This window comes from Limulus polyphemus, unplaced genomic scaffold, assembly GCF_000517525.1.
Source record: "Limulus polyphemus unplaced genomic scaffold, Limulus_polyphemus-2.1.2 Scaffold1293, whole genome shotgun sequence".
Classification (NCBI taxonomy): Eukaryota; Metazoa; Arthropoda; class Merostomata; order Xiphosura; family Limulidae; genus Limulus; species Limulus polyphemus.
Window position 1 is genome coordinate 199,499 of NW_013666903.1, and position 16,795 is coordinate 216,293.

General features: G+C 31.2%; 1 protein-coding gene across 2 annotated transcripts in view; it reads right to left on the reverse strand.

Moving 5' to 3' along the window:
• Positions 1-16,795, reverse strand: part of LOC106462981 (DNA-directed RNA polymerase I subunit RPA2-like) — a 130,597-nt gene that overhangs the window by 32,016 nt on the left and 81,786 nt on the right. For both annotated transcript variants that reach the window (XM_013922951.2, XM_022390386.1), the window contains 3 exons: positions 9,853-9,960; positions 3,027-3,203; positions 1,456-1,694 (listed from right to left, as the gene is read on the reverse strand). In XM_013922951.2, coding sequence (XP_013778405.2) covers positions 1,456-1,694; positions 3,027-3,203; positions 9,853-9,960 — 524 coding nt within the window. The remainder of the gene's footprint in view (positions 1-1,455; positions 1,695-3,026; positions 3,204-9,852; positions 9,961-16,795) is intronic.

Here is a 16,795-nt window from a genome sequence, read left to right on the forward strand (position 1 = left end):
AAAGAAGAACAATTTTAGAATTACATACAAATACCATTAAAGATAACTTGACTTCAAATAGAACAGTATCTGAGGGTGTTTTCATTATACCATGCCAATCCTGTGACAAAAGTTATGTAGGTGAAACTGGAAGAAGTGTTGATGCAAGAGTTTCTGAACATAAAGACAGGCATTAAATATGGAAGTAAAAACAATGACATTATACTTCATATGAGAAACTCCGATCAATAAATTAATTGGAAATGAACAAGAATTTTATTCAAATCAGACAACTACCAAAAAGAATAATCATCGAAAGTTGCTTAATCAAAAGCCTGCCAAATTTCAACACCTCCCAAAGTGACTTTAAGCTAAAAAACTTCCTGTGTTCTTGAGGGAATTCAAAATTCCAGTCACACGGGCATTGTTGACCAGTTTTCCTGCCAGAAGACAATGTGAGACTGAACAGGACCCATGAATGTGTCAAAACAACTTTATTTAATATCAAGATTTCTGACAGTTTGTTCTGTTTACTGTGTTGTTTTGTTGTTCTCCAACTGCTACTCACGATATTGTGTTATTTTATGATTATGGGATAGTGGCTGATAGATTCAATATCTTTGCCATAACTCAAAAACAAATATAATGCCCCACTGGCTGAAAGGAAGATATGGGGTAATGAATGCTCGACTCTCAAATCAGGATGCAATAACCTTAATTGTGGGCCATGCCAGTTCAGATCTGAACAAACTTGAATTAATCAAAAACTAATAACAATAAATTATAATGGTAATATTTAAATGACTTGGATAGTTGGAAAAATAAAAAAACAGTAACAATCAGAAACATGATGTTAATCAATTTGATCATAATTTTTGTTAAGAGATAATTTGATATGACTCTAATCAAATCAGGTTTTATCACTTGCAATTTGACTAAAAATAAGTCAGATTAATCAGTTGTGAAGGTATTTTCATGACTGAAAAGAAAATGTCTGTATTATTTTAATGTCAAGCACTTAAATATATAATTGATGGACTAATGGCAGATGAATGCATTGTTACAATTCAGTCCACCACATTTCTAGTTAGGAAGAGATTATGGAATATATACATCACCAAATGTCAAAAAACAAACTGTGAGAAAAACAAGCTCACACTTCTTTTAAAGTGAAAAATATGACCAACAACAGTAATAAAACACATACATAAAACTTAGTATTACTGAGTCAATTACTTATACTTGGTTATTAGAACAAATCTACTACTGCTCCTAAAAATTCTTTCTACAAATGTGCCACAATATCTTTAGCTTTTATCCAGCTGACAATAACATTATGGATTTTTCAGTGTTCAATAACAATATCCAATATGTATGTGTATATATATTTATAAGGAAATTCAGAAGTTCTTGTGTCTTGGTATTTTTTAGCCTTTCTTTACATATTCTTCACATACATTGACTGATTTTGCTTACCTGCACATTGGGGTTCCATAAGTGAGCTTTGTTCCAATAAAAGGCAATCCATCCATGTCGATTATTCCATCCAAATGCTTGTCTGTCAATTTGCGTCCAAAACTATAAGAGGATTGGACACCTCGATCTCCAGCAAGTTCTCGTAAGTTGATGAATTCAGACTTGTAAACACTACCATTCTTAAAACCCCTTTCTAGTGAGGCTTTGTTTAAGATCATTGCATCTTCCATATCATAACCCTACATAGGAGAAACAAGTCAACTATTTTGTTTATCTACTTATACAAGAGAACTATACTGAAATTTCAGAGATTTTTAAAATCATGACTAAAAGTTATAGCCATATCAGTAGAGCAATGTATTTTTTGTGTTTATTTTCACTTATTTAAGAATGTCTCCCATCTACAACATTAACAACTTAATACATTAGATGTAAATATAATTTATAATGTGGGTACATACTTGTATATGGAAGCACATTATGTTAACATAATAGTAAATTGATAAACAATGACTTGTAAACATAATGAAGTAGTTATATTTTTTGGGAACATACATACATATTTCAACAGAACATTGTCTGTCTGAAGACAGGCAGACCAACATTCTTTTGAAACATATAGTATTCTTATACATACTGTAACCCATGGTGTCTCCTAATGTTTGTTTGTCTCCTGTCTGAAAAGCTGCGCATACAGGCAAAGCTCAACATTCACTTTTGATATGATGGGAGAACAGGCCTGAATAATATTGACACAAATTTTATTTCGCAAGCAGGATATTCGATGCTAAATTATTATGAATTAATCACACTATCTTTCACATTTCAAAATGTGACATAACTTAGAGAATAAAAATGTAGATTTACCATATGTCATTGTTGAGCAGCTCTTATTATGACTGAAATGCTCAACAATTACTTTTCGCAGTGGCCAGTATAAGCAGCTCAGAGCTTTGGCTCTGAGTAAAACCAAGAGTGCAACACAATTAAGCTTTTTAAAGTCCATGAAGTAATTTAAATTGATAGATTAACTTAAACTTTTCCCATCACTGTGAATTGGTACTTTTGCTTATGTTCCCTAAAATTAAAACCACTTCATTATGCTTACAAATCTTTGTCTGTCAATTTACTATTTATGTGGATACATTTATTAAACAATAATTTTATACCTGTTTTAGATATTCTCATGTTTCAATAGCTAAAATTCAATGATATGCATCCACTCTATCAAATGTACATTTCACTCCTCTAGAACTATTATCTCTATTAAATATAATAAAAATTTAAGTAAAAGTTTGAAAGTTGATCTCATAGAAAGATGTTACAGAAACAAAGCAAATGAAAAAAAAAACTCATACATAATGGTTGGAAAAATTATATTATGCAATAATTCACTTAAGAGCAGTTTTTTTACAACAACAGTAATTCTACAAAAACTAGTTCTTTACACAAGAAAATTGAAAAACATCTATTGGATGTTATTAGAATACATAGTTCATCACTGAAATTCCATACAAAGTGATTATGAAAGTATTAGGTTTTAATACAGAAATGTAATTATTTAAACTTACAGTGTAGGATATAACTGCTACAATGGCATTAGTTCCCAAAGGATAGTCATCAATGTGGTAGAAGTCATACATTACAGGTCGTACCAAAGGTGACTGTGGTGTCTGAATACAGTACATTTTGTTGTCTGATCGATACTGGTATGTGTAACAGGGTGTTCCCATAGTTTGCTTCCCCATCTAGTAGTGCATTGGTAAGAAACATATAACATGTAATCAATATAAATTACTATATCTTTTTAAACATAAACTTAAAAATCAAAGTGTAACATTTAATAATATTCAATGAGCTACATTCTCAAAACACAAAAACTGTTTCTCATTTATTTATTATTAATGGTGTTGTTAGGGGTAACAGAATAGCCTTTCCACTCAACATTCTGTACATTCACTGATTTCAAACAACAGCTCTGAACACAGCAATGAAAAAATGGCAGCCATGGTGTATTATATTGATAACATTTTAGGACTATGGAAACACAGTTTAGAGGAGCTTCTAATTTTCCACAAACTCTTTTGACTCTATTCAGGAACAAATAAAAAAACAATTAAATGAAAACAAAAACAATCCAGATTACTTTAAAACAACTTTGATACTACTGTTCATTAAATCAATGCATAGTGAAATAATTTTAAGCTGTCAATCTGTTCATCCCATCAGTGTGAAAAAATAAATTTTTATTCATCAAATGGAAAGTGTGACATGATTAGTGTCAGATGACAACATAGCTAAAAAAGGCTGGTCACACAATGTAAAGATAATGTTAAGCAATAACAACCCAACTCACGCAAAACAAATGTCATTGAAAAACATTCAGCAAAATCAAAGAAAAATATTCGATTTGAAGGTATCTTGAAGCTCCTTTTTATCTGAGATACAATCTTTAACCAAATCATGAAAGTTATCCAAAGATTAGTATTCACCATCCATCTTACTTATTCTTGTGGAAAACAGGTTTATAGATTCTAGCTTGACTCCACTACCATGTTTTACACCAACATCATGCTTGAGATGTCAAGCAGACCTTCAATCAGGTAAGTATGGGATGAAAAATGTTTATCAAATGGCATGCAGCATATACCCAACTAATGCACTAGATGACCCATTAAGGAGAAAGATTACAAGAACACCATGAGGACTCTAATAACCCAATGTCATTCCATTTTCAGACTTACCACAAGATCAATAATGTCTTTCTATTTACCCACAAGTCTATATAGAATGAAAGATTACTTTGTTAGAAATGTTGCTAAAGCAGCTTCAATTAAGCAGAAGCAGCTAATTATATACAACAGACCTAGCTGGAAGCTAATATATGGATAAATAATTTTTCTTTAACATGTCCACTGTGGCGAATTGACACCCAAATTTTTGTGTTGTAAATTTGTAAAGTTACTGCTGACCCACCAGGGAACGCCATAAATTAAAATTTGATTTAAATAAGACATACTTTTGTTTATATAATATAAATATATATTTCATATCTATCCTTACAAAAAGTTTTAACAATACACATCTACATTCTATTGTCACTGCACACTGTTCTTTCATTGTTAAATCCATTTAAATACCGAACTTGTATTTTATCAGTTCTTTTGCAGCTTCAGTAAAGTAAAAACCTGAAAAAAAGCTCATAGCCAAAAATGTGTGCTTTGTTTCTTACAAAATAAACAAATGAAAATCAATTTTCATATTTTGAGAGTATAAATAATTAAGTCCTATTACATGGCAAACTTTACTCTCAGAAAGAGACTATACAAGTTAAAAATCAGAACTAGACCATTCTTTAATTTAGTACTGATTTATTGTTTTTAATTATATAAACTTCCTCACAGTTAGAAAAAGTGTTGAAACACTGATATAAAATCACAGTTCTCCCAAGAATGGTTATGTTAGTTAAAAGCATGTGTGGCTTTTACATCAAAATGCTTTACAGCTTTACCAAAAATATTTCAAAAACATAATATAATTATCCCTTTTATACATAATAAACATAAATTCATACACAACCAATAATGCTTACTTTATAAACTACATATCAAAACAAAAACTTGTCATTTGGCAGTACAGAGGTTAATTATGCTTTACTTAAATGATTTTTATATGCTAATGAAAAGATGTATTACCACACAAGAGATATGCCTAATCCCCATATATATATACTTGTTTCATCACAAATTCTTAACCACTTGAAAGTGCAAGGATAACTCACAGTTAAATAAATATAAAACACCTTTCTGAAGTGAAATATTCATATGATGAAACTGTTAAACAACATGAGGTCAGAGATCTTAACATTTCAATGAATGAAACCTTAAGTGTTCAACATCAAAGTAAAAACTCCTCACACAGAAGAGCATTTAGAAACAACAAGGGGCTCTGAAAACACTCTTCAAGCCAATCTCAAGTAATGCCTTCATTAAAAAAAGAGTAGGCTGTTGTTATAAAAGAGAACCCTCCAATCCAAAAAGTTATTATAAAGAATATAGGCATCATCTGTTGGTATAATTAAAAAGACAATAAACAAGAATTTGAAGTCAATGGAGCACACAACAAAATCATAAGTTTCATCTACACCCCAAAATCAATAGTTGTTTTCATAAGAAATTACTGGAATCACAACAATCCTATTTCACTAAATATCTGTCAAGTCCCTCAATGCAACACATATGGACTTTTGTACCTTTGGTTTGCATAAACATGGTCTTAAGAAAGTCTGTGGATGGTTTTTCAATATATGTGGTGTAAGATTGACCTTATTGTCCTTTTAAGAAGTATGTTGTAATGGAAGTTATAATTTTCCTATCCTGAAAATGTATTTCCGATAGGTACTTTCCCTCCGATCACAAGATTAGCTATTCTCTTTCATTGTTGCCCTCTATATGTAAACTTTTTTATTACACATGTCACAAGCCTTACACACTCCTATTGGAATCAAATGATTCCAAGGTGTCTTTCATGCAAATCATCATGCATCACCTATCCACCAATAGGAGCATAGTACACTCATGTGACTCCCTTTATGTGCATCTACCAAACTATCACTTCAAACTTTGGCAGATAACGAAAGCACTGGGAGTGAGTGGGGTTCCTAGGATGGGTAGGAAGTTTGAGTGGAGGGAAGTACCTATCAGAAGTACACTGTCAGTATAGTAAAATTATGACTTCTGATACAGTACTTCCCTCTTCTCACAAGATTAGCTAGAATCTCGCATTGATTAGGAGGAGAAACTGGTGCAAGGGAAGAACAGATGTAGCCCCTGAAAGCATCCGAAGGATACCCCTGTAGATGAGAGGGGGGGAACGCACCACTTCTGATCCAAGTATACTCTTTGCCAAGTTGAGGAATGTGTAAAACTCAGGGTGAAAAATGTTCTTAAGTTATTTAATGTGGTTATTTGCACTCAGACTCTGAATAGTTCACCTGCAAAGTGATTTTTGTTCTAAGTATAAAAATACTATTGATTATCTCACAGTTTTCATATTTCATTTGCATAATCTCTAGAATCTTCTAAATGAATATTAAAAGTTTTTTAAAGGTAAATGTTTATATTTTAATTTTCTCTACTATATCACTAACTGTACCTATTATCATCAATCTATACTGCAATGAAATGTTTAAAATTAAGAAATGGAAACATGTACATACCTTTAAGCTCTTTGTAGAAGTCTTTGAAAATTGATTTTCTAAATATATTTATTATTATTATTATATGGCAACTCTCGCACAGAGGCTCATTTCACTAACACTTTGCACATGCAAATAATGCCATCTTACTTATACACTTTTACAATCTAGGAGACAAGTTAAGTATAAAAATCATTAAACCTTTAAAATATGATTTTTTAAAAACACAAATAATGCATAATTAACTAAAATATAAAAGCAAGGCCTAAATACAATTTAACTATCTCTATAACTATAGCATTTTTAGGTAAGAAACAGTAAGTCTTATAGTCAATCAAGCAGACAACAATACTAATGACAATTACATGTATACTGTGAGGAAAACTGCACACCTAACCTAACCTAACTAAGCTCTATCTAACGACTATATATACACTTATGTCTACTAACTATATGTACATTGTAGATCTCAAGGCAAAGTATAAAAGGTGGGCATGGCACCCATCAAGGGTTGGAAAATTTATAGCTGTTTCCCAGATAAAGCAGCTATGGACTTTAGATATCACAAGTCAAGTAGGTCATATACACGTACTTTACATCTACATACTCATGTACATTGGAAGCTTATGTGGCTAAGAGTGAACTGCTGCTAAAGTCGAGATTTTTCATAGCTCGTGGATCATGTGACATGAAACTGCATTTTAAGTATTTTTTTAAATGTTTCCTTTAAAACAAAGGAATTATAACTTAGATAACATAAAACTTAAATTATAACATACATCATAATGTTAATTTCATTGACATATATTGATAGTAAAGTGGTTTTTTTAAATTTTGAATGTAATGCAGTACCTTACATAGAAAGGAATTTAAAATGATCCACCGAGAACTATAGGGTTATATCATGTTTATCATCAAAATATTCAGCTACACCACTGGCTTTAGTGCCTAATATGTGCAGTGCTCAAAAGCATTCATTAATTCACTGAAATCTTAGGACTATTGCATGGTAAATATTCACATTAAATTGCTTTTTTCTACTGTGGACTCAATGTTCATAGTTTCATAAAGTTTTATCAAAAAATGTTTTTGGATATCTATTAATATTTAATTTGTGTACAAGTTTTTGCATGGCTTTGAACCTACTTTCATTATTTATACAAGTTTTATTAATGCAGCTTAGTTGTCCAATAAAAGTTGCGTGTTTAATATTTTTTTTTCTTTTTAATTTTCGCGCAAAGCTACACGATGGCTATCTGCACTAGCCGTCCCTAATTTAGCAGTGAAATACTAGAGGGAAGGCAGCTAGTCATCACCACCCACCGCCAACTCTTGGGCTACTCTTTTAACAACGAATAGTGGGATTGATCGTCACATTATAATGCCTCCATGGTTGATAGGGCAAGCATGTTTGTTGTGACAAGGATTCGAACCCGCAACCCACAGATTGCAAGTTGAGCGCCCTAACCACCTGGCCATGCCGGGCATTTAATATGTAGTAGATGATGCAAGTGGTAATGTAAAAACAATGGTTTCTCACAAGGTTTATGATACAGTTCTGTTGCAAACTTGCCATCTTTTAAGATAACTTAGAACATCAAGGAGGAAAAGATGTTTGATTCGTTGGAGCGTTTAATAGTGAGTTTTATAGTAGATGAAAGTTATTGAGGAAATCATAGAAAAGTAGAAAATGCTCAAAAAGTCATTCCAAATTCCAAAGGTGTAATAAATATATCTGATCCATAACTGTTGAAAGTAGATGTCATTAAACTGAAAATAACTGTTTCTCAACACCAAATTAAGCATATCTTTAATGTATTGAATAGTGTATCCCATTAAATCTACACTGTCTACACATTTACAAAACACTCAATATTTTCTTAAAACTCTTGATACTACTGGTAATGTCATAAATCCCGATCGTATATTATTCAGTCTGGACGTCAAGTCGCTGTACCAGTCCATCCCTAATGATGAAGGGATCATTTTCTAGATCTTTGTTGAACATATTTCCTTTCTGTCTAGCCAATCAGGATTTACAAAGAATATACTACCCTTTTTTGTATTTGAAATTTTCAAAATATGAAAGACACAGGGAACAATCTAGGAAGTTCTGAAGCACAAAAAGCTAATAATTGTTACAATTTTGTAATGATTTCAGTTAAAACACAAACACCAAGCCTATAGCAAATTCCAGAATCTGTTTGTTTTTTATTTCATGCAAAGCTACATGAGGGATATCTGTGTTAGCCGATTCCCTGATTTTGAAGTAATAAGACTAAAGGGAAGGCAACTAGCTAACATCCCCTCACTGCTAACTTTTGGGCTACTCTTATAACACTCAAAAGTGGGATTTGACTGTCACTCTTATAATCAATCCATAGCCCCAAAATGCATAGTACAATTATATTTTTAATGTTAATAGAACAAGAACCACAGAACCTCAAGACCAGCATGTTATCCATTGGGCTGCAATCAGCCGCAAATTCTAAAAGCGTCTAATCGAAGAACAAAGAATTTTCCCTAAATTAACATAAAACAGACTACATTAGACTTCTCTAAAGTAGAACATTTATTATAAAATTGCCAAGTGGCCCATAGACTAGTCTCAAACATTTCACGTTTTCAATCCTGTATGAAATTAGACAATAAAATATAATTATGATAACTTGCATCACATAATAAATTATTTTCAACTGATAAACTCTGAGAAAATTATTTTCTGTGATCTGTAGAATATCAACTTAAAAAAAAATAACAAGATTGAGCTTTTGGATAAAAGCCTAAAACAATATCTACATAAAAATATGGAAAGTATTGAAAATTTTCCCATATCTCTAAACTGAACTTAAAATAATGTTTTCAGACCTTATTTACTTTAATTCATGTTAATTTTGTTAGCTACTAAATAATACATCTAATTAAAAACTATTATAAATATATATCTTGGTCAATAATATTAAAGTAAATTCCAGTGTTACAATATTTTTGGAAGAAATTACAATTCACTAAAAACCCCTCATGATATTTAATCAAGATACCAGACATTCGGCAGGAAATCAAAATCACTAGGGTAACTAAGCTATTAGCAGTTCTTCAGAAAGGTATAAGGATACTTTAACTAAATAAAGAAGCTGCTGTTTAAATATCCAAACTAATAGCATATTTTGTTATTTTAAATCATTTGTTATCTAACTTACCTGACATTGGTACATATTACGGGGACTTTGGTTAAAATCTGAGAATGGAATCATGTTGGCTAGTACACTCAGCATACTTGTTTCTCTCAGTTCTTGATGAGTTGTTATCTATTATCAAGAACAGAAATCAAAGGTAGCAAATACTTTCCCTTCATTTCAAAGCAAAAAATATATTTAAAATGAAAAACTATGAGGATATAAAAATATTTTAGTTTTATTTTGATGATTACATGACTACAATTGTTCATTCAATATTATATGTAATGAAACTTTTAAGAATGGCAACAAAAATTTCATTTCATACAGTCAAGTGCATAAACATCTTGAATTTAGACAGAGGAATACTATGATTATATTAACAAATAAAAACAATAATTATTGGGAATTTTCCTAAAAACAAATTAAAAGCAACTTTTATTACTGGATGAAATGAACTAATTAAAATTTGTTGAAAGATATATTCCTGTAATATTTTTGTGAAGTAAAAGTAATCAGTAATGATTTAAAATTCCATCTAAAATGTGAAATAAAAGAGGTTTGAATTCTTAGTAGATAGTTAATTTCCATTCATGCATATAACTGATCAAATGACTATGTATTTTTAAAACAACAATAGATAGATTGCAGCTTTATCTTTTCCAAACTTTATAGCTCTCAATCAACTAGATATAATCATTCTAAAAATCTACAAGACTCTGATTAAACAAACTCAAATTTTAAATGCTCTTTATAGTAGTAATACAACTTATTACACACAATATCATAAAAACAAAAAGTAGAACTTTTGTGTGGTAACTTATATTACACCTGCTATAATTATGTGCTAGAGTTTCAATTCAACTAACATACTAAGTTTTATTTTTATAAAAATCTCTTATTATAAATAGGAATTGGTTGTGTATAAAAAAATCAAAGTTTGAAAATTAAAGATTTTGTCAACAATTCACTGAGAGATATTTTGGTTATTTCTTGTAATCCTCTCATGTTAATGCCTTCATACCTATTCTACTACTTTTATTTATGTGAAGTTTTCTCATCTCAGTCTTTGTAATCACCACACTTAGAGTAGGAATAATTCAACACTCCATGTTTCTCAGATTTCTTAATATTTCACATGAATCCAAGTCTCTTGTAACACCAAGCTGTGATCTTAAAAAGATGTCAATAGAACACTAAAATGTCATGATAAATTTATGTTTTATCAAGCTGATAATAATAATATCAGTATCTGATCTTGTTAATGTTGTGACCACTTTATAGTTGGGGTGAACCTCAGATTATATTGAATGGAAAAAAATTACTGAATGCAAGAAAAAATGGCTAAAATTAATTTATTTTATGTGGCATGGCACAAGTTCTCTGTATACAAGGGTATTTAGATAATTATATAAACAAATCTATATATATTCTATTCTAACTAATTGTTAGCAGAATTTCTGCAATGAGGTATTATATTTTATATACCTAAAACTTACTGGGTCAAACAGAGTAAACACATTCTCTTCACATGTTACTTGTAAAGTTATGGAATATGATTTATGTACCTTCACACCATTAGCATGATTAGATCAATACATGTGGCAACATATGGCTTTTGCAATATTTCCAGATATTTTTAATGCTAATGGTTATTTTATATCTAGTAAACAAGATGAAAGAAAACCTTGTTATTCAGTACTCAAATTTCATACTCAATCAGAGCACATCATTTTCAGGCTATATGCATATCATATGAGCATTAATGTAACTTACCCAATGCACACAACTTGAAGGTATAAGAGGCTAATTTTTATTGAGCAACTTCTCAGAAAAGCAAATGAAGGTGAGGAGAAAGTACATTCAGATAGCAATCTATCAGGTAAAGAAACCTCTTCTATAGTGCACTTTGTAATGATTGATTCAGTGGCATAACTGCAAAAGATGCATAAAAAGTAATTGGACCCCATACATTTATTTCCATATAATTGTAGTTACGATTCGGGCCCCCTCCACAATTGCAGGGGCATACTTAAGCCACTGAACTGGCTACACTCAAGTGTGCAATACCTTTATACGTTTGACACACACATATTTACCTGACTTCTATATAGCATTATTCCTAAGACAGTCTTGGTTACTCCCACTGATAACCCATGTTTAGGTGAATTTTTTGGCAGGGATTTGCTATAGAAACACAATCAAGTGTTGTTGTTCCTTTCTTAACAATTACTGCATCTAGTAATAAATTCCAAATATTTTTAATGTTAACATTTTCTTACATTGAAAATGTATTTCTGATAGGTACTTACTTCCTCTCACACAAAAGCTATCTCGATTGTTGTCTGCCCTCTAAGCATTGCTAAAATAATTTTTAGTAACCAGTGCACCAGTCTTTATGCCTCCCCAGTTTCACACCATTTCTGAACATGTACATATCATGTGACTACTCTCCATCATTAGTACTGCACCATTAAAACGTGTTTTTATTCTAGTACCTGCCAATTCTCAAAAGTGAGGATTGAGTGGGAATAGCAGAGGGAGCTAACTACACCATTATACACTGAAAATGTTAACTTCCGAAAGAGACTTACCTCCTCTCACACAAAAGCTAGAATCCAGTGTAGGTGCACAAAGAACAAACCAAGCTGAAAGCGACCACCCAGAATGAAAAGGAAGTACACTCGCAGAGTACCGCACTACTTCTGGAACACGTATGCTCTTTGCTCAAGAATGAGGAAAGGAACACAAAATGGGTGGAAAAGATAGTGCTTGCACAAATATAAAAGTGTTAAGAAGATGCAAGCTGTAGCAACATATAACTAGAAAAAGAAAATGTGATAACAAGTGGCTAGGGCATGTGGACGTCAAGCAACAAGAATTATGAAGAGGAAGTGAGCAACAGCCATAACCAAACAAACTCCCAAAACCACCATGGAAGCAAGAAGTATGACAAACTGAACCCAGCATTACGGGGTCTTAACGTTGCCTCAGCTCCACTGTAAGAACAGGGAAAGCTGTAGCTGGTATTATGGGCAAAATAATAACTCACTCAACCATAAATGCAGGGCAGAGACATCCTGTATCCAGAATTAAGAGGAGGAGAAGTAGCATTTGCCCAACTGTTGGAACAGAGTACAGACATCCCATTGCCTGTATTATGAGGCAGACAAAGTCTCTCAAACCCAACCGTAGAAGCAGGAAAAAACCTTCTGCAACTGGAATTAATAAGTAGTGAAGCATCTACTGCACACAACTGTAAGAACAGGGTGTTGTAATCCTGAATCAGAAATTAAGATGCACATCCCACAAAGTTTGGCCCCAATTATTAATTGATCACCGGCTATATTGAGTGCTGTCTGCCAAGGAAGAAAACATCCAGGGGAAGTGCCAGTAGGGAACCAACTTCACCCTCTTTTCATTGAGTGGATAAATAAACATACGTATAGTAACATGGAATTTTACACTCAGATGGAAGCCTCCATGGTCCACCACCGAGGTTCCTGAGGAATGTCAGTGTAATGGGTGACTGCATTTCTCTATTTTGAAAAGCAGACTGAATTGGCAAGGAGGAGCAGGAATTCCCTTTTGTTTTACTCATGAAGTCACTTTGAACAGGAATACTACATTTCCATATGTGCTCTTGTACAGTTGACAACACATCAACCATCCTTTTTGAGTGTTCTTTAATCTGTGTTTCAAGTATTTGAATGGCTGAAACAATATAACCTCTCTCACTGCAAGAACATGAATACTTTTAGATGATGTGGGAATACTTGAATGAAGGGATACTGTCTTTGATGTAAAAGAGAAATTTTGAATTCTTCCTTAAGGTTCAAAAACCATTCTCACATCAACTTGTGCAAAGATTCTCTTGATTAGGCTTTGAATTTTATTTTTCAGAGAGTCTGTACATGTGGCTAGATATGGTAAGACAAGGGTCACAAGACAATGTGGAATATTTAGTATTAGATGAATGGGGTGGTTAACTTTCTTTGAAAATCTATTTGCTTTGGAATAAATTCATGAAATGTGAATATAACCCTGAAAACATTTTCCTGCGAAAAAAAAAAAAAAACTTGAAAGAATCTGTCATAGCTACTAAGTTTGGTATCCAAACAAGATAACCAAGTTACTTTTTTTCCTTAAAAAAGTAAAAAATATTAGTATGTTTTTTATTCAATAAATAAAGAAACTTTTACTTGGACTTGTTAATTAAAAACCACAAATGTATCATCTTTATATCTCAAATACATGTATGAATTCTTCTGGATAGTAACCACAGTGACATTTTTTACTTTGCACATAAAAAAATTGGCCAAACAGGAAGCCAACTATGAAATTATTGAAACCCCATCTATTTGATCATACAGTTCATCATTAAAAACAAAACAGGACTGTTTTGTGGTGAATTCTAATATTTTTTGAAAAAGTTTTTTACTTAATCTTTCTATATTTTCAGTATTTTGAAAAACTAAATCAACTGTTACCTGATGGGAATTCAAAACTTTCTTTAACTGCATATTCATTATAAGCATATTTATTTAAAAAAAAGGAACTAAAAATTCAACTACTTTGTAATTAAAAGTGCCAATATTGAAAACTATTGGCCAGACAAGGACATCTGTTTTATAAGTCTTTGCATATAATACACCATAGTGAGAGTTTACAGGTGTTATGTTATAATAGGTCCTATCATTAATGAAACTGTTTATAATCTTTAACAAAAATATCTGTAAATTTGCTTCTCTTTGTTTTGTCAGATCCTCTTTTAGTTTCCTAAATTTACTCGTCTTTTAATATATCCAAAACCTTAATGGTATAACCTCATTTATTCAGGATTACAATGCCATTACCTTTATCTGGTCTTACAATGATGATATCTTTATCATTTTTTAAAGATTGTAAAGCTTCTACTTCTTCTCTAGGTATATTGTGAACAGAATACTTGTGATTATTATCAGTATAAACCTCTTGGAAGCTTATATCATTTGGTCAAACAGGGAACTCTTCTAAATTTCTTAAGATTAATTCTAACAGTGTAAATAAATCTATATACTGCATATTTTGAATTGAAATACAGAATTTTAAACCCCTGGCTTGAACATTCTTCTCCAGATCACTCAACTCATAATCAGAAAGATTATAAAGCACTTGATTAGATTACCTGATACAGGTTAATGCACTAAACTGAAAATGTTTTACTCTGTTCAACTTCATTCGAAATAAGATATTGTTACAATTCTCTTCAATTAATTAATTTAAATATATAAATTCCAGAAAAGCTATTTGTTTTTTAAAGAAACTAATTCTTTTTTTTGTAATGGGAATGTAGTGTGTTGTAATTCTGATTTTACACAAATCTCTACATTCAGAAAACTTTTTTTATTCATTAATATACAGTCCATAGTTTTGTGTTATTTTGGATGAAATTCTAAACTTTAAAAAATTAGGAATGACATTATTTTATTTATATTCTTTTAGCAAACTTACAAGACATCTGTTTTTGTGTAGTTTGAGAATTTTCTACCTTTTGGATCAAACTAACTTAGCCCTATCCACCATTAATGTAGTTCTGACAGGTAGGTAAAAAGTTTTCTCAAACTACAAAAACAGGAAACCAACTTTCACTTCCTTGAGAACACATCTATTTGATCACAAAATTCATTAACAAAAACCAAACAAGACTGTTTTGTGATGAATTCTAATAATTTTTTAATAAATGGTTTGATTAATTCTTCTACATTTTCGGTACTTTTAAAAAATAAATACATGTTAGCTGTTTACTTCATTCAGAGGTAGGTTATTGAACAAAAAAATAATGTCAAAATTAGCACAATAAATCAGTTTATCAAGTTTTAGGTTTTTTGCCAATGAAGAGAATTCAATATTATATTTAACTGTGTATTCACTATAAAAATATGTTCCTTCAAAAAAGGAACCAAAAATCCAGCTAGTTTCTGATTAAAAGTTCCAATTATGGAAACTATTGGCTTTGCAGCGACATCTGTTGCTACACATTTAGACATCTGTTTTATTAACCTTTGCATATAATACACCACAGTGTGAGCCAACAGGTCTTATGTCACTATATGTTCTATCAATAATGAAAACTTCTTTTGGCCAATCTTTTTTTATGTGCAAAAGAGAAAAATGTAACTGGAAAACTGTCCAGGAGAATTCAGACCTATAACCTGAAGATACATAGATAATACATTTATGGTTTTTAATGAACAAGTCCAAGTAAGACAGTTTCTTGATTAACTGAATAAACAGTATTCAATTCACCACTAAAAAACAAAGTAACTCATAGTTATCTTTTTTTTTGGAAACCACCATCATTATTTTTTAAAGTTGACTGTTTCATATAAAAACTTTTTCTGGATTATACTGAAATTTTAAGAGCTTTATTTCAGAGCAGTTCAAGAACAATTTATTTAAAACTCAGAACCAACACTTTTTTTTGAAAAGAACATACTAATATCAGATACTTCTTGCAAAAAATTAGTTGGTGTGTTTAACCCTATTGCCTCGAGTATCCTTTACTGCACATGACACAAAGTTTTAGTGTCTTACATTCAAAATTTTACTAAACTACTTTTTATTTATGTTATACCAATTAATATAGCATAAACTCTTAGCTAATAATCCATATTTTAATAGTATATAAGTTTAAGTTCTTAATTCCACAAGGCAATATTTAAAAAAAAATCATGAATTTCCACTAGAGGAACACATTTTCTCTAGGCATCGTCTCTATTTTATCCACCACTCCTTCAAAAAGTACAAAATTAAACATAAATTACTCACTATAAAATCATCATTGCTCAGACAAACCATAATTTTTATAGCTTTCAATTTTGTTTGGTTACAGAGCTATCAAATAGAAAATCAGACCCCTCCTGCCATGCCTACCTGTCACATTCTCTCTTTCAGGATTTGTTAATAGTTCTCTCTTACGTTTAAT